Source organism: Diadema setosum, chromosome 1 (assembly GCF_964275005.1).
Source record: "Diadema setosum chromosome 1, eeDiaSeto1, whole genome shotgun sequence".
Classification (NCBI taxonomy): Eukaryota; Metazoa; Echinodermata; class Echinoidea; order Diadematoida; family Diadematidae; genus Diadema; species Diadema setosum.
In genome coordinates this window covers 12,260,374-12,285,452 of record NC_092685.1, presented here as the reverse complement: position 1 = coordinate 12,285,452, position 25,079 = coordinate 12,260,374, and the positions used below count along the sequence as shown (strand labels likewise).

Here is a 25,079-nt window from a genome sequence, read left to right as displayed (position 1 = left end):
TTTCCCGCTCGTATTGTGTATGCCTTTCCTTCTTATCCAAATCAAAATATCATTCTATGATCACTAAATTGATGTCCAACTTGAACTTTGAACCTTGATTCAATCTTAAGTAAACTACGGTCAAGCTAATGGCCCAGGAATGCATAAGGTAGCAAAATAAGTAGTTTTGACAAGCACGGCTAACTTTCCGCTGGAGCATGCCTCTTCAACATCACTCTTCGAAGGCAATGTCATATCAAGATGACCAGAGTCCTGAGGCACAATACCAAAGTAACAGAATTCCACATGAAGCACAGACGAAGAAGCAGGTTGAATAAACTGAAGCCGACTGTGACGTAGCAACTATGCAGTGACGACATAATCAGGCCCATATTGGAGAACCTGGAGAACCACTATCGCAGCACTGGGAAAATTTGAGGTGGACGGTTTGAATAACCTCGCGAAGGGCCCAGCCCGACGATGGGAATTGCTCGACGAACAAAGGAAGAAGGTGACGCCGATATACAAGCATGTCCTTGATTGACAATGGATACAAACAATCTCTTAACGCGGACTCTGGGTCCTAAAGCGTTTGGACTTGTGACTTGCAGGACCTAAAGGTACCCCTCTCGTTACCTTTAAAAAACGACAACAAGCAGATGCGTCTGTTTTTTCTTCAAGAAAGTGATGGTAACGTCGTCACCCTTAAAATATTCTACAGCCGGCAATTTGCTTGTTTCATTTGGTCCTATAATACGCATTTAAGAAATTATGGAAACCATTACAATGCCTTGCAATCATGTTTCGATATCAAGCATGTTAAAAATCAGTTTTCGGTTCTTTTTTTTTTAACTACATGTACTGTTTCAGTGAAAAACCACTATGGATGAGGTTATTTGAATACAGATAATTTCCGATGTTCGAGATTCAGTATCGATAAGGTGCGACCGTAAGGTTACTCAATGACCGTAAGGTTATCTCAATACTTATGCTCACGGAACACAGGCAGTTGGCTCTGATGACTGACAACGTCGTACTCGTCCTGCATGTCGTAGCTCGATGACTGACTCGAACTCGCCTCGATCTCGCAGCCCTGTGCCCGCAGGACTCGGGTACCACGAAGGGATCGGGTACCAGGCGGAGCGAAAATGAATCGAACCTCTTCAATCACGCCCTGCGAATGGCAAAGACAAAAAAGGCATATCAAATATTTAATTGGATTTACAGTACTACGGATACGAAATATCGAAACTACAAAACTATACATTCCTCTTCCTCTCTTTGACATCCAACAAGCTCACCCATTCAGTGGCTGTCCAAAAGGGTTTTAACCTACAGCTGACCTAGGCAGATCTGCAAGTAAGTTCATGTTAACCCCCTGACATCAGTTGGAAAACAACGCCCAAAAAGAAATCATAAATTGAAGTACACCGTCTGGTGCAATTCAAATGACAACGTGTTGAAGGTGTTAACTATACTAGATACAATTTAAAAACATCTGTGTATAGACCGAAGCAGCCCGCGCCAGGATGCCTGTTTTCTTGAAGACGTTGCATCATCTACGACCGTCTTGTATGTGCGGAAGGAAACAGTCATTTAGCAAGGTCTCAGGAAAGAATGGGGAAGCTCGACGCACTCATGGATAATTAGCACAACCGTTTCACTGTCAACACCTATCTGCGGAAGAGTCTCTCTGCCTTAACTGTGCAGTGCACGATTGGTGATCAGGTATATAAACCATGTGACTAATGATTGTCGTCTGCGATTCGGAGGAAGTAAAGCGCGCATCTTCGAGGGCGAACAGTAACTGTCTTCAATAGTTATGGACATTTGGTTACCACGAGCCCTGGATGACCGCTGACATCGCTCAAGAAAACTTTTCGTTTCTTAAAGGTCGAAAGGCGCAGATCGTCAAATTACTTGCGGTATGATGCGCGGGTTATTTGGTAATTAAATAGTGAATGCAAACATTGATTTAGCATTGTCAAAATAAAGTGAAATAAAGGATACATACACACTCTGCGATAAACCCATGTATCGTACAGCGCTATGTTCTTTCTATACAGATAGGCCTACACACATGAATTCACGCTACAAATACACAGAAATACGATAGTGACACATTTTACGTACAGGTAATGTTTTGTAGACCACATGGAGGTGACTGAACACACAAACATGCGATTTTAAAACATTGCACTGCTGTATGTTTATTCGATGTTAAGTAACACTAACACTGCTGAAGCAAATTCGAAACATCCCAACATTTTGTCTGTTTTGACACAGTATTTCTCTTCCGTAGGGTATAGGCCTATTAGTACTTAGTATTAGATTCGACTAGTGTCACTGACAAGCCTCTACTGCTTTACTCTAGGCAAGTAACGTCTGTCACTACTATCAGGGGCGAATTTATTCCCAAGACGTTTGAAAGGGACTGGCTTTTGAGGGTCAAACAACATTCCTATTGGGGTTTTCAGACACTTTCAGTGATTAGGGAGTGAAGAAGCGATACTTGTTTGAAACAAGGCCAGGGAATACCTCACGATGTCCAGAAACGATTACGTGTGAATGTACCATGATTCCAAAAATATTCAAACATCCTTATTCTCGAGATTGGTAGGAAAAAAACCCTCAACGACTGATACCTTAGCCTATATACACAGACAAAAAATCGCGACCGGGACCGGGGCTTCGAATTAAGCAGCATTGCCTGGTGCGCATCTCGGTGTGATGTTGTTTTTCTCTTAACACAACCACGGCTAATGCCGAAGAGCATTTCTTCTCGCAGCACTTAGCTCTGTTGGATTTCGTCGTGTGACATAACGGAAAAACAGAATAAGGTGTGCCGCATCTGAAGACAACGTTGTCAAGGTAATAAAACTATAAAAAAAACCTTAAAAAATGTTGCCACTGATCGTGCTGACTGCACGGGTAGAGGTCGGAACATTTTGTGCGATCCCTCGTTATTATGTCAAACCTGTTCTCAAGATGATCACATGACCCTGAGCAAGAGTCCTCTCTATATCCCTGACATCCCGTTGTCATAGCAACTGTCTACTGTCTACCTCTCTGTGTAATCACAGACCGATTATTAATGATCATTCCTTCTGAGGAAAGCATCAAGGAAATACTAAGGGAGTCTGGGAAATTTTCGGTCACCATGGTTACACGAGCAGCTGCGTGGTTAGTGTTTATCTTTGGGGATCAAGATGTCCGCCGAAAGTAGTCTTTGCATATTAAAATATTCACCTTATTTTGCTGTCATCTTATCCATAACAAGTATAAGTGAAGAAGGATAGAGTATTGGATCATCAGCACGAACGTACATGCATTTGCAATGACGTTTGCGACGACGGAAACAGTCCAGTTATCCTCGCGCCGCGTCTGTCCCGGGCACAATCCCACATGCCGTGCGCTTCCTGCTGAGATGCTGGCTTCTCTTGGCACTCGAAAAGTTGAGATAATCAGGCTAATATAACTCAAGTTATTATCTACCTCTGTGAGCTACACCTCACTAAGGATCCATGCAGTTGATCTCCGTAAACAGATCATAGCATAAGGTTGTGTTCTTGACCAACATCTTTCCAGAAAATTGCACACTTTTTTCCTTTTAAATCGCGAGTAGAATAACTCATATTTGAACCTTTATTATTTGCTTTTTACGCCCTTAGATTGTATCCATATATTTGAATGACGAGCAGAATATAATTTTGGTGTGCAACGTCATTCAATAAAGCTGGATGACATGAAACTCAACATTATAAAATCTATTAATTATCTAAAGTGATGGACAGTGTGGGACTTCGTAAGCGATGGTGTAGTGACGTATCGCTTAGGTATGCTGCAAACGCACCACTTTCGCTCTTTGCTCATTTCACGTATGAACAAACCAGATTCAGACACGCCCTCCTACAGATTCCCTGGACACATTTTACGTAAGTTTGTGCGACTGCGATAGCACCTTTTTAGCATGGACTCTCTACCTATTAAAGCAATGTTTGTGGTTAGCTGTAACTCAAGCGTGTACAATTCTCAGTAAGGTATAAAGAAAGTGTAAATACTTTTCTTTCCTCCATCACATCGTTGTTTCTCTTCGTTAAAAAAAGAGGAAAGCAACGCACGATTGGTCATGACGATACACCAACACCGTTTGACCATGGAGCTAGTAGCTCTGTGGTTTGACTTTCATAAGAGCCACCCCGGGAGGTATCGCGTCTTGCCATGTAATTTAGTGGGGGAGTTACAAAACAGAAACAGCAAGAAAGAAACCCTTATGTATGAAGAGTAAACGATGACATAAACAGGTACTTCATAATGGTACATAATTTAGAGAAGAGCTATCAGTATTGAAAGATTGGCTAAGTAGCGAATGACAGTGTCCCAATATTCATTGCATGTAGGCTATACTGGATTAGACTGGCATTCCAAGAGTAAAAATATTCAAATAAACTTCCTGAAAGTCAGACCCATAAATACTTATCCTTATATTGTTACGACATAGGTAAGAGGGACAACTATAGCATATCCATTTGCTTGTCGTTGTTTCCAACTAAGACAAGTCATTTAGGCCCTATTACTTATTCAGAAAACAAATGTCATAAATTTAATTTTTCGTTTAGCATTTCTTACATACGACTTTTTGTTTCAGTAGGGTCCTGCTTCTATACTTGAAGACATAAAACATTTACGTGTTCATATCTGCTACTTTGCGAGTGTACAAGACATTCTGAGCAGTTTAAATTCTTCTCTGGCGATTAAAGATATAAAAAGTTCCTGGGCCTATTGTATGTATAAATGCTAGTAGTATCTCTCTTCACACTCCAGTCTCGCCGTAAACTGACGGTGTTCGGAGGCGACAAAGATCGGTCGCCATGGCAACCAAAATAATGGTTACAAGGACAGGACACATTCATTTACGTTAGTACATTTGAAAGAAAGTCATGTTCGGGGAAAACAATGCATTGCCATTTGCCAATCCCATGCATTTTTATGAATGTCAGGAGAATTTTTCAGGTCATGAAAAACGGTGTCGGAACATTCGTCTTTTGTTTTCCCTCCCTCCCTCCCCTCGCTCTCTTACAAGTTCTCGTTTCTATGGATGCGCATACCGTTAAAATTTATGTGGCGTGTTATCCCTTGTGGCTGTTTGGTTGGTCTTGTTTTTCAAGTGTATACGAATCGATTTGAATGTCCTCATAATTGTTTGCGAACTGACCCTCCCTATCATTTTACAAAACATCACTCATTCTTCAAGATGCAGTGCGCAGAAACACCAACTGGCCAGCCTATCTGGTTGACTGGTACGAGTTGCTGGTCACAATTGTACAGAAATCAAAGAGAGAAAAAAAAAAAGGGGCAGCAGCTGCGTAAAATCTAAGATTTAACTCAGCAAAAAGGAAATGACACTTGACACTCTTATATCTCAGTGAAGAGTTCCTTTTTATGTGGCTGTTTATGTTTCAAAATGAGAGTGGCATTTCGATTTGTAAGAAAGTAAACTCAGAAATAGACAGCCAGCACCTTCTCTTCACAAATCTAGTGTGCTGTAAAGTATGATTGTCGGTGTAAGAGTTTACCATGATATGTTTCATCACGCGCCTATATCGGGGCGCCACAAGACATGCATACAAACAGCTATAGGCCCGTCGTGTCTTGATAGTTGCAGCTGATAGCAGGGAGGTGGGTTCACTTCCCACCTCCCTGCTGATGGAGTTCGAAATGCCACCGCACAGCTAGTCCATGGGCCAAGAGGCGAAAAATTGGTTATTGGTACCATCTCAGGTGGCAATACCTTTTTGGTGTCATTTTGTTTGTTGGGCATAGATATGCTTATCAAGCTATGATAGCATTTCCACATGAGTAGCTTAGTCCTAATAAATGAATTTTTAACCAATTTGGTCTCGTTTTTATATCCCTATACTTCTGAATCGAGGCTAACCGCTATAGAAACACGAGCACGGTCTTCTGTATGTCCATGGAGCTCATAGTATGTCCACAGGTGTTCTGTTGTAAACGCGGTGCGCTTAGTATTTATTCAAGGCGGCGAAGGGAATATCCAAAGGGTGATGCTGTCCAGAGCTAAACGCGGTGCCTTTAGTCTTTATTCAAGACGGCGAAGGGAATATCCAAAGCCTATGATACAGTGTATATCCCTTTATCTAAAAAACAAACAAAAAAGCAATTCCTCGTGGACTTTGCCGTATTTTTTATTATTCATCATTTTCCGGTGAAAACGCTGAGGTGAAAACACTAATGCCACGCCAATGTAGCTTTATTTCCATCAAACAATGAACCGGTACACTACAATACGTAATGATAAATACTACTGTAAATGAGCAGAGTGATTTTTGTTTAAAACTGATGTATTTGTTGAGAGGGTAGTATAAAAACAGTATAGATAATTCCTTTTATTAGTATACAATAACTTTAGATATGATAACGGTACATTGTTTTGTTTTGTTTTGTTTTGTTTTTTTTTTTTGCAGTGTTTACCAGAACTGATATTGTTGTTAATCAGACAAACACAAACACACACACACACACACAGACACAGACACGGAAACAATTGTCACACAATTAATCCATGGGCCAAGACCCGAAAAATGGGTTACTGGTACCACCTGAGGTGGCAAGCTCTAGTTGTGCATTTTGAAATGGCATATATCTAAGGAATATTATTTTGCTATAATAGCATTTCCAGAGTAGTAGCTTAGTAATAGATTTCAGCCATCAGCCCGACCAATGCCAAATATCTTTCATTGTTGGATGGAAATAAAGCGACAGTGGCGTGGCATTAGCGTTTTCACCGTAGCGTTTTCACCGGAAAATGATGAATAATTGAAAAATACGGCAAAATCCACTAGGAATTGTTTTTTTGTTTGCTTTTTAGATAAGGAGATATACACTGTATCATTAGGTTTGGATATTCCCTTCGCCGTCTTGAATAAAGACTAAGCGCTGTGGACATCATAACCCTTGGATATTTCCTTCGCTGCCTTGAATAAAGACTAAGCGCACCGCGTTTACAACAGAACACCTGTGGACATACAGAAGAGAGTGCTCTTCTTTCTATAGCGGTTAGTTTCGATTCAGAAGTAAAGGATATAACAGCGAAACCAAACGGGTTAAGAATTCATTTATTAGGACTAAGCTACTCATTTGGAAATGCTATCATAGCTTGATAAGCATATCTATGCCCGACAAACAAAATGACACCAAAAAGGTTTTGCCACCTCAGATGGTACCAATATCTGGCCTGGCCCATGGACTAAGCGTGTTCGTCAGCTGTTCGTCAGCTTTTACGTAACTAACCGGCATTGTGTATCAGTGTGTGTCTGTGTGTGTGCATGTGCCGAATGTGTTTCGGCACTTTCCCATCCCTGGTTTCAGCTTTCTTTCTACAATAATTTGCAATTTGTACGAGAAGTCCACGAACGGAGCTATTCCACAAGAGTATCTGAATAAAATTGTGAGAATCTGCTTTCATCGACTGTGTTTTCTGGCCCTCGGAGAAACAGGAAGAAAAGGTAATAAAAAAAATCAACCAACAAAGTTGTTTGTTTAGACGAGTGACTTGATGTAACACCCTCTCGACGTCCGGTCAGCTGTGACAAGTCTTCAAATGCAAAGCATCTTATCTTAAAATGGTATAACTTTGTCGGCAATACTTTTGATATCTTCCCATTAACCTATACAGATGACTAGGAGCCGTGACTTCAGTCGAAGGTCGCGGTAAAACGACTGCAAAAGGAGAGGCGATCCATTTATTGTTGCCCACTTGAGTCCAGTTTGACCGGAAGCAGCATTGGACAGGTTTCCGAATTCTTCATACAAGCTGTACTCCATGAGAGAGGATTTTATCAATACATTTTTTTCCCGTCCTCATTATTGTTGAGACTAGTCTGATCAGTAAAGGATTTAACAGAGTCGAACAAACAAGCAAATAATCAAGGCAACTTGCAGGAGGTAAATCCTTTAACAAGACGTCGAAGGGGTCAATTGAGTGATAAAAGAAGCATCATTAGTCACGTGACTACGTCTCATCTCGCTTTACCTCTCATGGGCTTCGTCTAAAGAATGATTTTCTTTATTTGCTGGAATGGGGTTATTCATTGTATGTTGTCTTCTGGAGTAAAAGTAAAATCATTTTTTTAAAGGAAGAAAAGTGTAGCAAAGAAGAATAGTCACCGCTTCACCAGAATCACAACATTTTTCATCTCGTTGTTGTTGAGGTGGTGACAATTCACGCACGAGTGAATTTGAGTGGCGTCCAAGTTACATGTACGTGCTCATGAAAATATCTAATCGTTTGATGAGGCTTGTATTGGCAACTACTGAAACACGCTACTCCCATCGAGTCTGTACGTTTGTTTTTACAATGCCAATAGCGTATACAGTACGTACTGCGTATTTTTTAGTTGATTGCGATTCAATGGATTGAAAACATACCTTCAAGCTAATCTTGCAGTAATGATTACCATATTACCTAAAGTAATACACCACGTTCTGGAATACATGACTGCATGGACTCGAAAAAAAAATTTGTTATGTGCTCCAATCAAACAGTAATAAAGATGTATGAATGAAGTAATGGAATAACGCAATGCACATTGGTCTGACCAAGGCGAGCTCGTTTGGTCCCTGGCCAAACTATAACTGCAGTTATTAACAGTTAGCACAGCATGGCTTTGCTGTGCTCATGGTGTAACAGCGTGTACACAATTTTGAACACACTATCTCCAAACACCACAGTGTCGTGAACGCCGTTCCCAATGTAATCATGGAAATGACTCTCAGTGTGATGATGTTTACACTGTGGTCACTGTTCACTAGTTACAATTCTGAACAGGTGGTGTGTCAAGTTCACGTAACTCGGCGAACCAACCTTGCCGTCGCACTGCATGGTGCTACGCTGCGCCAACATGGGTAAACGCAACAGGCACACTTGTTTTCATACAGCAAAAATAACGTTCATCTGACGAAGCAGTTTTCGGGGAAAAAAAAACACGCCTGAAGATCTAGTCAGATCTTGCACTTTATTCGTGTTCTTATTGTCCTTTCTTGGGAGCAACTGAATGCAGTTCATCATTCATTGCACAAAGGGGAAAACCGCAAAGAGCAAACATCTATATACCTAAATGCTCATATATCAACATGTCAACTACACCTACCAAAGAAAGCGCAGAGATTGACTATGTTGAAGATGTTCTATGCTCTATACGTATGAAAATGCGCACAATACGCGAGGGAATTCGAGTGAATGATTACAGGGCCATCATAGAGTCAGAAGCACAATGAAGTCATCGGGATCGTCAGAATGGGTGATTGTTTGGTGGTTTGCTAGCGCCCCCGGCTCATAGAAGCTGCTGAGTTATGTGGTAAAGGAGCAAGGCTGTTCTTTGACGTGTGTCCTGCTTACTGAAATGTCGGTATCGGCAATGACACAGAGCTATAAGAAGACTCACCCTGATTGTGTTAACTCTCTGATGCAATGCGCTTGTCTCAGAAGAAAATGGAAGAAATAAACAAAACCCGCGCAACACATGAATTCATTTGAATTACCCCGCATTTGGCAGGGAGACACCTCTTCTCATGAGCTGTCGCATGATCAAATTGAGACCTCATGAACAGCCCTTACTGATTTTGTCCGAACAGATGTTCACAATTATGACTAAATCGTCTAGAGAGAAAGGATAGGAACATGCCAAGGAGTGAGCTATGGGTACCGGAGAAAGTTGTTCCCTTAAAAATGACGTCCCCCATATCGTAATTCCAATACTGCGGCATATTATGATTCATATTGACAATACTGCACGCTGTGTGTTGAGTATACTTATCACATAATAGCCCACACTCCTTCACATATTTTCATTTGTCTTCTTTCACCTAAATCCATTAAAACATACAGAGAGCACAGGAATCAGCTACCATAAGTTGACGAATAATCTTTCTAGTTTAGATCTTATTATGCATGTATTACAGTAATCCGTGATGCTGGATGGCTTACGTAGCAGTATCTCCTGCTGCATTTTCAAGGAATCCGCATTCCTCTCTGAGCAATCCAACTCGGACTTTAAACACACTTGCCTGGCGGACCCTCGTGCCACAACTACAATCTGCCCTAAACCCGAAACAGGTGCGCGTAAACATACGGGCATGATTCTCTCTTTTGCTTTAAAGGCATTTCAGGGAATGAAAACACATGTTCAAGCTAAAACGACAACAAACCCGGTAGCAAGGCTCGGCTCGGCTCGGAATCGATTGCTGTGTATGCGTTTACAACGTGGTGAGCGTTAGGTTTCTTCCACCTCCCTGGTTTGACATTGCCATAGCCCTCATCTTTAAACGCCTTCGTCCTCAACTTCTGTGTGAGACCAGGAGGTTGGAAATCTCTCTTTCACCGCCCTAGTGTGATGTAGGCCTTCCAAACCATGTGTCTGAGCATGAATTCTGCACTGATCACCGGACCAGTACATCTCGTTCCGGTAAGAGGGTCTGCTAACCATCATTTGAGCCTAGTCAATGCATCAAAACACCAGTGAGAGAAACTTTGAGAGATGGTCAGAAAGTTCTCTGCAGAGTACGCATACCAACCACTACAGAGTGATGAGAGCCACCTCCCTGGAATGCAGTAAATTCTAACGATAAATATTTTCTTCCTTCCGGCAAAATAAATCAGAAGTCTAATCTGAATCATTCATAATACTTAATAGTGATTAACCATGCATGAGTGAAAAGCTAGCCGTGTAATTTTCTGGAGTAATGAGTTTACTGCTCTAGTCTTGTGTGGGAACAAAATGTTAATGAGAAAGATATGTAAGATCTTCCTAGAAGAAGGTCATTACTACAACTTACGATCTTACAGTTTTGTTTCGTTGCTCTTTTCCCTTGCAACAGAGACTCTTTTCAGTGAAAGCAGTGCATATCAACATTTTGAACAAATTCTCTTGGCACAGAATGTGTATTGAAATAAATGGCATAACTTCTTTAAATGAGCACTATTCAAATGCTGAATGAAAGAAATGCATAACTTTTTGAATAACTTCACCGTTTATGGTCTAACTCTTACAAGTAATTGATGGCGCTCCCCTTCCCTAGCTGCCGACAGGACGAATGCTACATGGAGGACACAGAAAATCAGAGCATGAACATAAAGCCGCAGCCTTCGCCTACCATCCCAACGAAAATTATTCTCTCCTGATGACATGCCACTCAACATCGGCACTTCGTCAACTCATTACAAAGTTCGTTGTGAGACATGAACGATTGGTCATTCGCTGCTTCCCTCTTTAGAATGCAACCGTACATCATAATCCGGGGACAGCCCATTACTCAAAGCGACGCAAGAAGCGCGCGGCGCCAGCATCCATTCACTCGAGACGTCGAGCCTGAGAAACGATGAGTCAACAACGGTCTCGCTCTACGATCGATTTCTGGAGCGTCGCGTCGTTTCGACAGCGTCCGCTTGAGATTCTGCATTCAAGGGCATCGTCTGCGCAGCAGATACTTGTGATATTGACTTATCATCCGCCAGGGTGGTGAGTGGAGTGATACCGTAGAGGTACTTTAATGTTCCCCGATAGAGTCGTACGGGATGACATAATTAAATGTTCTGTAGTAAAGATTCTAGGCCCATGGCATATGCTTGCCTACATTTCTTGGAAATCTTGGAACACAGCGGCCATATGTCAGCGTAACCACATCATATGAATGAATCTTCTTTTCAGGTGGTGGTGGTGATGGGGGGGGGGGGGGTACGAAGATGGTGTATCTTCAATTAAAGAAATCTTTGTCATATTTTCGTGTATAATTTCGTAATACTATCTTATATGTTTGCAACATGTACAATAACACCAAAAAAAATCGCCTTGGCTTAGTTGTTCTTGTCTTCTTTCCCTATAATTCCTGTACGAGATTTACAAGTAGGTATATGCACAATTCTATAAGCATACATTTTCCATCTGTATGCTGTTTATTTTCAAATCTGTTTTCAATTGTACTTAACATATTCTGAAGAAGGCATATATTGTAGGGCCTAACCGAGTTTTCCTAGCTACACTGCGTTACGCTCATAACACTATGTTTGATACTCCATGCATAAGAACATAGCGCTTCCTCGTCAGTCTGGTAAACATGTTTTTGACACTATCTCTGTCAACAGTTTACACGTGAATGACATGTCCTCGTGAACCCTGCCCAGATCCATCAATAAATTGCATTTCTTCAAGATCCCAAGTTCGCCTTATGCCATCTGTTTCTACCATCCATGTGGCCATGTTTCTTCCATCTTTTTCTTTCTGTCACGCCGTCCATGGACTTCGACTCGGCTTCTTCGTCTTAAGCCATCCCAAATCTGCCCTTTTATTTCTTTCTTTTGATTTTGCCAAATGCAATCTCTCGAAGATAATAATGTGAGTCACTTGCACATCATAAGGTGACGTGGCATATGCGCGCAGTGAATGGCATCGGAGTCCATCTGGACGCAAATCAAGCTAATCGTAATATAACCCTAGGAATGGTGATGGTTTTCGATCGCCACTGATATGGTGTTAAAATCATGACAAGAAAAAGGTGACAAACAGGTATACCCACAAACTGGTTTGCTTCTGGTTATGAGGGGCAGGTACAGGTTCTCTCAATCTCTGCAGATGCCCATACGGGACTTCATTGTACTCGAGCATCTGGCAGAATTTATTGCTTTGTATCTAACGTTAGGTTCAGGTGCATCAAATCGCCATCTTCCTTCATCCCTTATATGAGACCGGTTTAGTGGTTAAGATGTCTTGTGACGTTAAATTCCCTTTATAAGTTTGTTTGTGAACTCGTGAATTTGTTTGTTTTTTACATGATTTAGCGTTTGTTTGACCATCAGATACAATGTGTTACACTGTCATTAGACTCCCGAACAGCACCTTGTGCTAAAAGACTTTGAACCATATTGCTAGTCGATACTGAGTAAACGGAAAAGACACAAACACGAATTTCAACCCGAGGGACCTTCATGCCTAGAAACATTCCATCCAAATATATTTTACAATGTTTATCACTACGGAGAAATCTCGTCACAAGAACTAATTCGTGACATTGTCAATTGACATGATGCATAAAGGCTAAAGAATGCTCAAGTGAAACTCAACATGTCCTTTGTCAGTCCCACCTGCTTTTTAGACATCACGTCAGATCAAATCCAACACCGGATTGCGATTCTCACATACAACATAGATAGCGTGAGAAGCGAACATCATATCAAGGGTGGGGTGAAGCGAGTACACAAATAGAAACGATCACCAAACACCTTTCCCTACGAAAACCAGACTGACAACAAGAGACATAACGTAAACATCTACAGGAGAGGACCAAATCGTTCTCACTGACGCGCCCCACCCAAATCCCACCCCTCCATCCGCCAATGTCGTTATGGGTATAATATACAAAAAAGGATTCGGCACTGACCTTGAAATCCGGCACGTCCCGTCTGTTCTTGAGTCCCTTTCCAAGACGCAGCGAGTACTCCGAGGACGTCATATCATAGACAAAGGAGTCGTACATGATCTGCAGACCTATCCTCTCGCAGTCGACGTAGAGGATGACGAGGTTGCCCTGAACGTCCAGCGTGAATGTGTGCCAGGCCTTGTCGTCGCCCCCGGCGAGTCCGAGCGGCTGAAACTCAAGGGTGGCCTCCTGCATCTCGTCACCGCTCTCGTACGAGTAATGCACGATCGCCAGGTCGTTCTTGCGATTGATGACGAGGCCGAACAACCGGCTCAACCGGTCGTGGGAGTCAATCGACACCACGGATCCTTTCGCCTTGTTGCCCATGCGGACTTTGGCGACGAGCACGAAACCGTCTTCCGTTCGCATGCTCTCCCCGAGTCTCGTTACCTGTATGGTGTTGGCAGCAATGTCCCCTTTGGATGGCTTAATCTTGTATGCCATCACGTTCTCCTCCTCTCCTCTTGCCAAACTTACGCCGGGCGACGCAGCCGAAATACCGACATCTTGCAGCACATTGAACTCCACCCAAGATGATTGTGCTGGAAGATGGACAAGGAATGAAAAGATATCCATCAACATGGGCACACGTTATTATGGAGAGAACGTTATTATGGAGAGAAAGTATCGGGGATTTGCTTTGGAATATTTTGTTTTCAATAGAACAAAAACACATAAGAGTATTCATTACTTACATACGATGTGAAGCGTATGCCAGACATTTCAAGATAAGGATCTGATTCTGATTAATTTACTACCCTATTGGAGATGCACGCACTCAAGTTAATGTCTTGCGCAATCCCTCGGTATTACTTTCTACACTTCCCTGTTTCTTTACCTGCGTAATAAAGCGAGATTTAAGTAATCCGGCATTAAAACCTATCGAATTTTACATCAAAATCCGAGTTGGTTGCGGGGACATTGTTGTGTAAGCTCCAATTTCTTCTGGTTTCCTCACTCCTATTTTAATCTCTCATAGAGCACAGATTCTCAACACAGGCCAAGTGGGAATGACAAGTGTAATATCAACCTCATAAGTTTGAAAGGGCTGTATGTTACTTGTCCACATGATGGGGGAAATGTATGACGATTTCCTGTTTTCATTATCTGTGGATAAGATTGCTGATTAGTGTGGTTTGCCTGTAAAGCATTTCATGTCATCGGCACTGACTTAAGTACTTACGCCAAACTCTTTCAAAGGGGGGGGGGGGGGGGCACGATACTTATCGTCGTAATCTTTAAGGACAAAAAGTGACAAAATGAGATATGACCTACTTCTTCGGCGACCCAATGACACTGTGTCTTTTCAAAACTAGATGGGATAGATGTGCATAGTTGGAGACGCGGTGTAGCAGTATGTGGCATAATGGCAGAGTTTACAGGCACGGGATCGATATTTGCCTGTTATTTCTGCTACTGTGCCTGCATTGTTGCTTTCACATCAGAAGACGATAACTATTTTTCTTTACACATCTGATTCCGGAAAGCTCATTTCAAGTGATGTTTGATTCTTTGCTCACTAGGGTTCTTCTAACTATCGTTCTTGTCCAGATACGGATGACTGAAAAGCAGAGCTTCGTGGACGGAAGCGATGACTTATGATATTTGCAGTCGCGCTGCATGGGGTAATGCTCGATTCGTCCTGGGGTATACGAGACGGGTGCCTTGCGTTATAGGTTGGGGAGAGACGGGGTGGTGGAATGATGATATGCCTTTCTAGACTGAATGATCAAGGGCAAGCAATTAGCGATGTTCCTTTTCAACCAAACCTCTCTTTAAGTCACCGCCAGTCGATAGGGCGAATCATTCCGCGTCACGACTCATTACCGAGCTGATTTTCTTTTTGTTGTTATTGTTCATGCTTTTTCGCTGCCGCCGTGGATTTCACTCGTATTCTGGGTTAGCTCTGAGAAAGTTCCCATCCTCTGAAAAGCTTTTAGTACTCTTAAATCCCTTTTGGATGTACCGCGTCTGGCTATTTACTGTCGGATGAACATTGCTACAAAGAATTCGTACCACACAGAATATATTTGCACGCACAAGGCACTGTGGACACTGGATTTTATTTGACTTGATGATACCAGATTACAAAAATATGTCACGCATGCCATCCTCTACACTTTAGCTTTTTATCATAAATCGCAGTCAATGATTCAAAATTTGCTCAGCTGCTCAGAGTGGATTCCAACTCGCGTGAACTTTCTGCACAAAGCTCCACAAACGCATTGTGATGCAATACTCCATGAATGTTGGGATAATGAAATGAACTACATCATTTGTGACCAAAGGAAAAAAAAAGGTAACATAATAGGAATACCTCGCCTGTTGCTTTGCTGTATTGCAAACATTTTAAATCTTTCCACCCCCCCCCCCCCACACACACAAAACTTAAAACTTCTCGTGATACCTTCTCGGTATAAATAAATAAAGTAGGCCTAATTGATCATCCGGCAATTGCCATCCAAAGACCACTTTACCTGGCCATTCACTTTATAAAGTCTGTACTCAAGAATGTCTGTAATACCTGGCAATGTCAATGCTATACATGAAACCACTGTGGAAGGAGAGGGGATAATCTCACACCTCCCTGATTGGACGGCTAACTGTGCATGCTTTACCTGACGGTGAAAATGGCGTCTCGTTCATAAAAAGCCTACTTAACCCAATCAACATTAGGGTTGTATTTCTCTCATTTAAAGGGGTTTTTCCCTTCCTCTATTATACCCTACGAGAATTACCGATGTCAAGAGAACGGTTTTCATAAAAAGGCAAAAATTTTCGGACTTCTGACACTTGAATATTGAGTGTAATCGGATCCTATTTAGCTAAACAGTAGTTCTCCTATCTCGACTGATATGAGTTCGCCGGTGTTTTGATCAGCACGCGGGACAGGGCGGAATCGTGAGAAGAGGAAAGGGCTGCTTCGGGGGGAAGTTGGTGGAGCACAGTCTATGCCTGAAAAATTTTCTGCCCTTGTGACTTCTAATGGAGCAACGTGGGCGTTAGTGATTGAGCTTTGACTAGTGACACCTTTTCTGTTGGGAGCAGCCACGATTTATTGTGCCTGTGGCGAGTACCGACTGGGGAGAGTCTAGGCATTGTCCCATAGAGTCCCACAGCACACGACATGGCGCGCTCGCGTCGTCGCACACGAGTATCGCAGTTCGAATAAGCGATTAAAAAATAGAAAGAAAGAAATGCCTCAGCAGTAGTTTAGGGCAGTCGGCATTGTGGAAAAGCACAAACATTGATCAATCCGCTATCAGGGTGATTCCGAGTCCTTTTTGTTTGCGACTAAAATGCCCTTTCTTTTCTGTTGAATACTGGGAGCGGAACGCCAAGCCATGTGTTAAAGTTTACACGTTGCGCTCTTGTAGGCATTCAAACACACCACCCACAATTTCACGGAAGCCACAAAATGACAGGACCGCACAAGAAAACTCAGCAGAAAGCTGTTTTGTCTGTTTTTCCATGCACGTTACAACTATAGGTACCACAAACTACTAAATCAGTGTGAGTCATTTTGAGCATAGGAAAAAAAATGACATTCATTTTCACGTATTATTTTGTAAAATCACTCTTGCATAGTGTATAAACACTGAGAAAAGTTATTTTCGAAGACGGTTCTACAGTTTGCTCGATGCAATTCATTTGTCTATTTCATTTATGAAATTTATACCATGAATAATCTTTATCGCTTAAAAGTTACTGGTTTACGTTGATCTGCACAACGGTGTTTCTTAGCGAAATGAGAAAATACCCGGCTACTCATTTTTGTACATATATCATCTACACACACACACACACACACACACACACACACACACACATACACACACACACACACACACACACACACACATACACACACACACACACACATAGACAAACACGTTATACATGTATATATTTGTAGACATACATTAATCTGTTTTTTTTTTTGTTGCAATATTCCATGGCAATGTTTTATCAGCGAGAGTTATGATGTTGATTCCGAAATCAATTATATCTCTCACCCACTTTAAATCGATTTTAACATTCGATCAGCTGTATGCCTTCGTTTTATATTGATTTCAACTTATTATTGCTTGCTGTGACTAAATAATTGGTTTCAATTCTAAGTCTCTTGATAATACGGACTTATAAATTGATTGTGAAGTTACAACTGATTTATGGACTAATTATTGATTTGGGGAAGTTATGATGGATTTCTGGGACTTCCGACTTAATTGTATTCTCTAATTGTCAACCTATAACTTTAGATAAAACATAGAGCTCTAGATCTATCCATGGATTATGTGAAATAGGGACATACAATAATGTCCGTCAGTCTCTTTTATTCTCATTAATTAACATATTCAATTTCATTATCTTATTCACTTGTACACCACGTTTGTCGTTGTATACATGATTTCAGTGATTTGATCATACTAACATAGACTTATTTCACTGCCATTCAATGGTTTCTGTGAAATACTATTAAGTACTATACATATTATGTTTGTGTAATACTACTACAAACACTTAGTTATATTCACAGACCTATTCACGTTTTCACAGGATGTACACCAATTAGACACACATTATGAGTCGTACTAAATTCCCTGAATAATGTATCAACTTAACTTTAAAATTTATTTTTACTTAAGTGTATAGCCGTAAAGATCTATCCAAAAATATATATATATATATATAAAGCGGGCCCTATAGAAATTTTGCAAAAGTGATTTGCCATTTTTATATATACATGGTATATTCTTTTCCCATTAGCATAGCTTTGTGTCTGTTGGGGACCACCAGTGGTGTTTGGTCATCAGTCTCAAGCCAGGCAAGTGGTCTGTCTTTGATGGCAAAGAACGCATTCAAAGTGAACGCATTCAAGCAGATAGATAATGATGATTTTAGGGAGTGTCATTCAATTCTCGTTAATCCCAAGAGGAATCCGCGATTGTCCAAATTCGAAATGGTTGGACTCACACGAGAGCCATGTTTGTTCGTCTCAGGGCTATCACATTCAGCGCGGGAGGAAATATGCCAAGGCACTGTTCAGCACTTTGGTGGCATTCCGAGAGAATGTCGTAAAATAGTTGAAAACACGCCGTTTTTTCTATACCTTTCCTGAATGTTTCTTTTGTTTTCATTCTGTATCATTCGGTTTAACGCTTTTCCCGTCTGTCCAAACGCTGTATAAAGGATTAACCTGCACACAATATATTCACTATCTCTTCAAATTCACATCATTACAAGGACATTGAATGTGCGAAAATAACAAACAAATGTACATGATGTATTGAAAAAAAAAAGGAGAAGAAAAGAAGGCAAGCTATTTTTGTCTACCAGTGTCTCATATAAAAGGTACATGTATAAGCACCATCTTCATTTACGCACTGTTTCAGTACGCATTGCCTCCTGAGCTATAGACCAGGGCTGTATGAGTCAAAGGTATAGTCATAAAGAGTCTGGAAGTATATTAAAGTCACAATTTGATGCGCAGATTTAACAGGTCTGAAATTAAAGAGGATTTTCATCATTATACAATCATTGGGGAATTCAGACACAACAGGGCAGATCATCACGAAGAAAAAAATGCGCTTAATGGCAAACTCCTTGTATACGAATGGAAGCAGTATATAGCAGCCAAATACGTCTTGTGGAGTGGTGGTATAGTGGTGGTGGTGGTGGGGGGGGGGCGATTGTCCCGTGCAGAACGTCATTTGTGCGGTAGAACTCCTGACAGAGCATCGTGTAATACAGTCAGATTATATCAATGTTATTATACACTGTATTAGGATAATCTGTTTCATGTTTGGATTGTCCATTAGCCATCATTATCAGCCAGAATGCGACATGTGCAGTATTGGCCAAAGACCGTGGCGTCCGATACTCAAGGTGAACCCATTCCATAAGGTGAACACACAAGATACTGTTTAAGTCCATGGGGGCTTTCAGAATCCCAAAAGTAATGACCTGTAATGCATGTATTCTGCGGTGTTCAGAATACATCTTTCTCTCTGAAAGTTCTACTGCACATAATGTAGGGAGTTCCGATCTAACTCAGACGATATACTCAGACGATATGGCGAAGGCCTAAGATAAGACCTGCATCCGAGTGCGAGCGGCACAAACTCCCGAAGTAAGCACTTTTGGCACTCCACTCCTCTGCGTGCAGGCGTGCTAGCGATATACACTATACATGTACTGAGGATTCGTTTTTTTTCGTTTTTCAAGGAGGGGGGGGGGGGGGGGGTGTTCAGCTCGGAAATCTTCCAGAAGAGCAAAATGAATGACATAACATAACGAGCATTCAAGTCGGATGACAGCAACTGATGAATGTCAGTTGTCTGTGCGTACAAACATGTAACCTGGGGCTGTAATAATTGTAGCTCCATGGAGCGCATGGCGTGTAACCATAGAATATACACGCGAGTTCACGTTGTAAGGATTATCAACATGATACTGTCACAAGTATATGATTGAGAAACCTGATACTGTCACAAAAATAAATGACTCTTGCGTCGAAATGTTTTTATTGCCCCCGATTAACAAAATGCCCTTCGTCGACGTACAAGCAAAATCAAATAATGTTATGTTTTATAGAGTAATAACTATGATAAAAAAACAAACAAACAAACAAACAAACTGTGGGCGTACATAGCGGGTTGGACCCGAACCCCGCTTCAGTGACAGACTAATTACATGCTATTGAAAAACTCCTCTGCTCTCTTTCATTTAACAGGTTGTCAATGCCCCACTTTAAGACTGGTAAGAAAACCACAGACGTCATCCCACCTCCCTGCTTAATCCTCGTAATTAGTCGTAATTAAGTGTTCGAGTCGATGGGGGTGAAGGATCCGCTGTCCTGTACGATAGCATCGTCATGAATGCCCAAAAGTGTGTGAGCGGCACGAAGAAATATACAAACCAGCACCTGTCCGAAAGTTTCGTCGCCGGAGCTAACGCCGATTCATGGGCCGGGACAGGGGTGGACGTTTATCAAACCGCTACACGGCTGTCGATGCGTAATTCGGTTAATCAAATGGGATATGGAACAGCCACCTTACTACACGGATTTAATCGAGTGCGGTTAGTTTTCCAAAGCTTATGGCAATTACGGGCGACATCTTTTCTTTCGCATCACGCTCTCTTCCTTAATGTTTCTGTTTTTCATACCCTTAAAATATATATTCTTTTGGGGCTCAGGCTAAAAATAAACTCTTTGGAATGAATTGTGTACTTGTTCATCGGGAATATCTTTCTCCAAGCCAATCTGCCTTATATTTACATTAAGTTGATTGCGAAGGACACTCAGTTACAGTGTCAGTTACCAAAGCAAATGTACCAATAAACTCTGATAATCATTTTTCACAACTATATTTGAAGTATTCCTCTACTACTGTACATTCCATACGCCATTACTTTAAATCTCTCTACTTCATACGTCTGTCTTACCATTGAACTACAACCCAAGTACATATAAGATTATAATCGTAATGTATATCAATGCATATTATTTATATAATTATGCCGAGGTTTTGTTAAAATTTATTAAACTGTTTTGAAAATGTAATGCAGAAATAAAACTGAACTGAACTGAATTGAATCATGGAGCTAGAACTGTAGCTCCATGAATGAACAGTTTGAATGTGCTTACTACGGGCCTGGAATATTACCTTTTAGCTTCTGAATACGTGACATTAGCACAAGTGACAGATTTACAGAATTACAGATTACAACATCTGCCGAGATATCGCACTTCGCTGCAAAATATATCAGTTTTTCTTTCCAGAATGTGCTTCAGCTATATTGGTAGTGCAAGCAGAATAACAACATCATCAGATGCTATTTTCGGAGTGAATTGCAACGGAAATATATTTGCGAATGCCTCAGCTGTGCTATGACCTTCTCTTTACATCCGATATGTTTCAATTTCCTTCTCTCCACTCTCTATGTGTCCTTGTCTGTCTTTTTGTTTGTCTTGCTATCCGTTCCTCTTCATTATAGCAGATAGAAGTGAAATATACATTTCATATCTCTGATCTATTTTCTATATCAACAATACCAGAAAGTTTTATTATTCGCGATTTTTGTTCACTAAGGTTACATTCCTCCTTTTGGCGCTTCTGTGTGGTGTTTGGGCAAAGAAAAGATGCTGTGATTTATTCCCCTTTGGAAACATTTCAAACTCTTCGGCTGTGCAGTCTATATACACAACCCCTTTCATGCGACATGAATAGAGCAGATTGGGTATTATTAATGTGGAGGCTTAACGTTCCTTTGATAGCGCATGGCAGAATAACATTTTCTTGACGTCAACCTTCAAATGCTGACACATCTGCACATCGGGTTTTTTTCCCCAGCTTTACAATAATCTTCACCATGAGTAGTTTCTTTCTATAGAAAAAAAGGAAGTTGTTTTCTCCCTTTCCCTTTTTTCTCTCTCCTCTTTCTCTGTGCACAAATGTCCCGATATTGAACTTTGTAAAGCACGACCCCCTTCCTTCTACCAGACGTTACTCATGCTAAAAGCATTTTAAACCATAACCTTCTTTTGCAACGCACGATCATCCTTATGAACATAATCCCATCAGGCTACTGCAGAAATTAAGGCACACAAATAGCCTATACCATAATCTTCTAATGTATTTGTATAAGATTTCATGAAAACTAACAAGCTACTTTAGGTAGTAGAATTCAAAAAACGAGAGCAGCCATCAAAGGGGTCTTTAAACAAATCCCAAACATGTATGTAGATTCAGTGAGTATAAAAATAGTCGGAGAACTCATCAGTGAAATATAAGAAAAATCGGATCCGTTCAAGAGTTATGAATTTTCAAAGTTTTTGGCTACAACACAATGGATCCTTTATGTCACGGTTACCACACAATGTTTGTGATGATTTATCATTATCTACGCTTCTATGTGAATATATTTCTCTTTCCCTAGAATCATTTCAATTTGTCATGTAAGCCTATTGTTTTTGGTTATGCAGAAACATCGATTACATAAAATTGGTGGTTTCATCGGCAATTTATGTATAGACTGCGGACGTCTGCAAATATTCACTTCGAAAACTTTCTTCGTGTCCGTATATATAATGACGATTTATCTTTTTTCCTTTTTTTTTAAGGAGATGGTTAATTTCTTGACCTAAAGATCGGTCTGTATCTGGTCGTCGGGGGTTCAAGTTAAGTGGAAACTACGTCTCACTTCAAAAGTGAATAAAAATGATAAAAAAAAAAACTCCGGACACACGGATTTTTCTGTCTAGTAATGGTGGCTATTTGAAAAACAAAGAAGAGTTCCAAGTATTCAGCTCCAAGGACACATACAGATGTTCAAGTATAAGCTAACGACTTGATAAGAATGATTAACATATAGGGCCCCTACGCCATTTAGCGTAAATGCCATTTCATAGGTCATTTGCAAATACACCAATAACTTATTCTGTCGATATGGCTATTTCGATTGACACTTTAAAATAAACTCATAAAATAAATTACAAAATCAACTGACTTATCTTATCAACCGAAGTTCCTGTCAACCTGTTACTGTTTACCATGCCTTAGCGCTCACAAAGTATTTCCGAGGTGTAGTCGTATTATTGTTGAACCGTGGTTCCTTCCACTTGTAAAAACATACAGCTTCGTTTTGTCCACACTCCTCCTGTGTCAGTGTGTACGCAAATCCAAGCCATGAATGCCAAAACCTGCACTCAGTTAAACACACCAACTGACAGTTTAAAATGAATGCCAAGGCTATATAATATACGCAAGCAAGCGCTCTACGGAGGTAAGGCAACAGACTATTCAGCAACTTCAATTGCAGCAGGGAGGTGTCCACCTCCCTGATTGCAGGATAAAATTTGATTATCATTACAGGAGTATTGTACTCACCTCTCGTGGCTGGCAATATTACAGCCAGTAAAACTGAGATACACGCAGCAAACGATATTCTCTCCATGGTCGGTTGTTTTCTCCTTTTGTGTGTATGTGTGTGTCTGTGTTTTAATTCCTTTGCTCTATTTTTCCTCTCAACGCCCCAATTAGGCGTCGAGCCTCCAGAAGGCTGTGTAACTTCCTCGCAATCTGCAAACCAAATGGTGGGAACAGAAGTGAGAAAACAATGTTAGCAAGGAGCCAAATCATAATACGTGGAAGTGTCAAAGTTGGCTAGATATTGATGCCGTTATTTAAGCGTCAGTACTGTTAAGAGAGTCAACACATGCAACTATTTATCCCGGCGAAATGTTTTGTACTAACTAATGTTACAAATGTTTTCAAAAAAAAAAAGTTTATATATCTAGCGCATAATTTACATGCAGAGTGTTGAAAAATATTAAAAGTGCACGTTAGTCAAGTAAAGTAATAATTACCAGTGTTCTGTCCAGTTGAATGTTAAATCCGTGTGGCTCTTCGCCGACTTTGCGGGCAGGACAAGCGGCACGACGACGCTTACTGTTATCCTCATCCAACGGGCTATCGTTTTATTCCGAATGGATGAAACCAAATAAGATAAAAAGTTGTGGGGAAAGTATCCCAACACTGTATTAATCCAAATCACGCAATCAGTCGCTCACACAGCTATCACCGTAATATTTCTCGCCAAAAAAAAGAGAAAAAATGATTCCTTCTCACTAGGGGAAACCAAGTTTTCTCCACGCAGCAAGGCGTTATTCCCGCTCATTCAGAGTGCTGAATATGACGGGCTCATTCACATTCGCGTCTCGCTGACTCCTAGCAGGTCTTCTCCCACTCGATATCTTTCTCGTAAGTGTGAAACTGTGTCTGTGACTTTGTTTCACGCGAATAATATGAGCTCCGCGGTTCACCACTCCAAACGTCAATCATCTGACAGTAGGACGGAAACTCCTGATTCGAACCAATCAGCGACGCAGACTGCGTAGCCTAGCAACGCTGGAGCGAACCCCAGAGCTCGGTCGTCCCGAAGAGTTGAAGAGAACCGAACTCCGGCCAACTGTGCTGGGGTTGCAATACCAACCAAATTAGTACTTTGGTCTATTATTTCTAAACCCTTTTCACGTCGCTGCGTAACTGTGCAATGCTTTGTCGGTAAAATCAAGTAAACTATTCATATTTCGATCACAATATTATATCTTTTTATATGGATGAGAGTCAATAATATTGTCTTATACATTCAAACAATATACGAGAATGTGTTCACAATGTTGTCAATACTACGAGAGTTCTAACTACAAATCAAGCTCTAGACTAGCCACTCATGTAAGTTCCCCTCTGCGCTGGCACGAAAATCCTGATGTTGAGGCCGAGCACGTAATGTAGCAGAGTTAGGCAAAATACGCACAATCGCAATTCTTCACTGAAAATTCGGAAACAATCGCAAGGACGGTATCTCACGAGTCTTTTGATTTTACTTCTTTTATGAGGGATTAAAATCATATGGCTCAAAATCATGTACAGTCACAGGGTTTCTATTCATACATGATAAGGATATACATGGTGTTGTGTATTTGCTCGTGAGAATGAAGGTGTATTAGGAGCGCAGTAGCATTGAAGACGGAGCAAAATTATTTTTATGTTTGCTAGCATCTCAGACTGTTATGACTTGTGATAAATTAATGTGTCTATTTC

General features: G+C 41.0%; 1 protein-coding gene across 1 annotated transcript in view; it reads right to left on the bottom strand.

Moving 5' to 3' along the window:
• Positions 1-23,549, bottom strand: part of LOC140234163 (thrombospondin-2-like) — a 72,743-nt gene extending 49,194 nt beyond the window's left edge. Inside the window, 3 exon segments of the mRNA XM_072314239.1 lie at positions 976-1,153; positions 13,432-14,012; positions 23,364-23,549. Coding sequence (XP_072170340.1) covers positions 976-1,153; positions 13,432-14,012; positions 23,364-23,430 — 826 coding nt within the window. The 5' untranslated portion in view covers positions 23,431-23,549.
• Between the last annotated feature and the right edge of the window lie 1,530 nt (positions 23,550-25,079).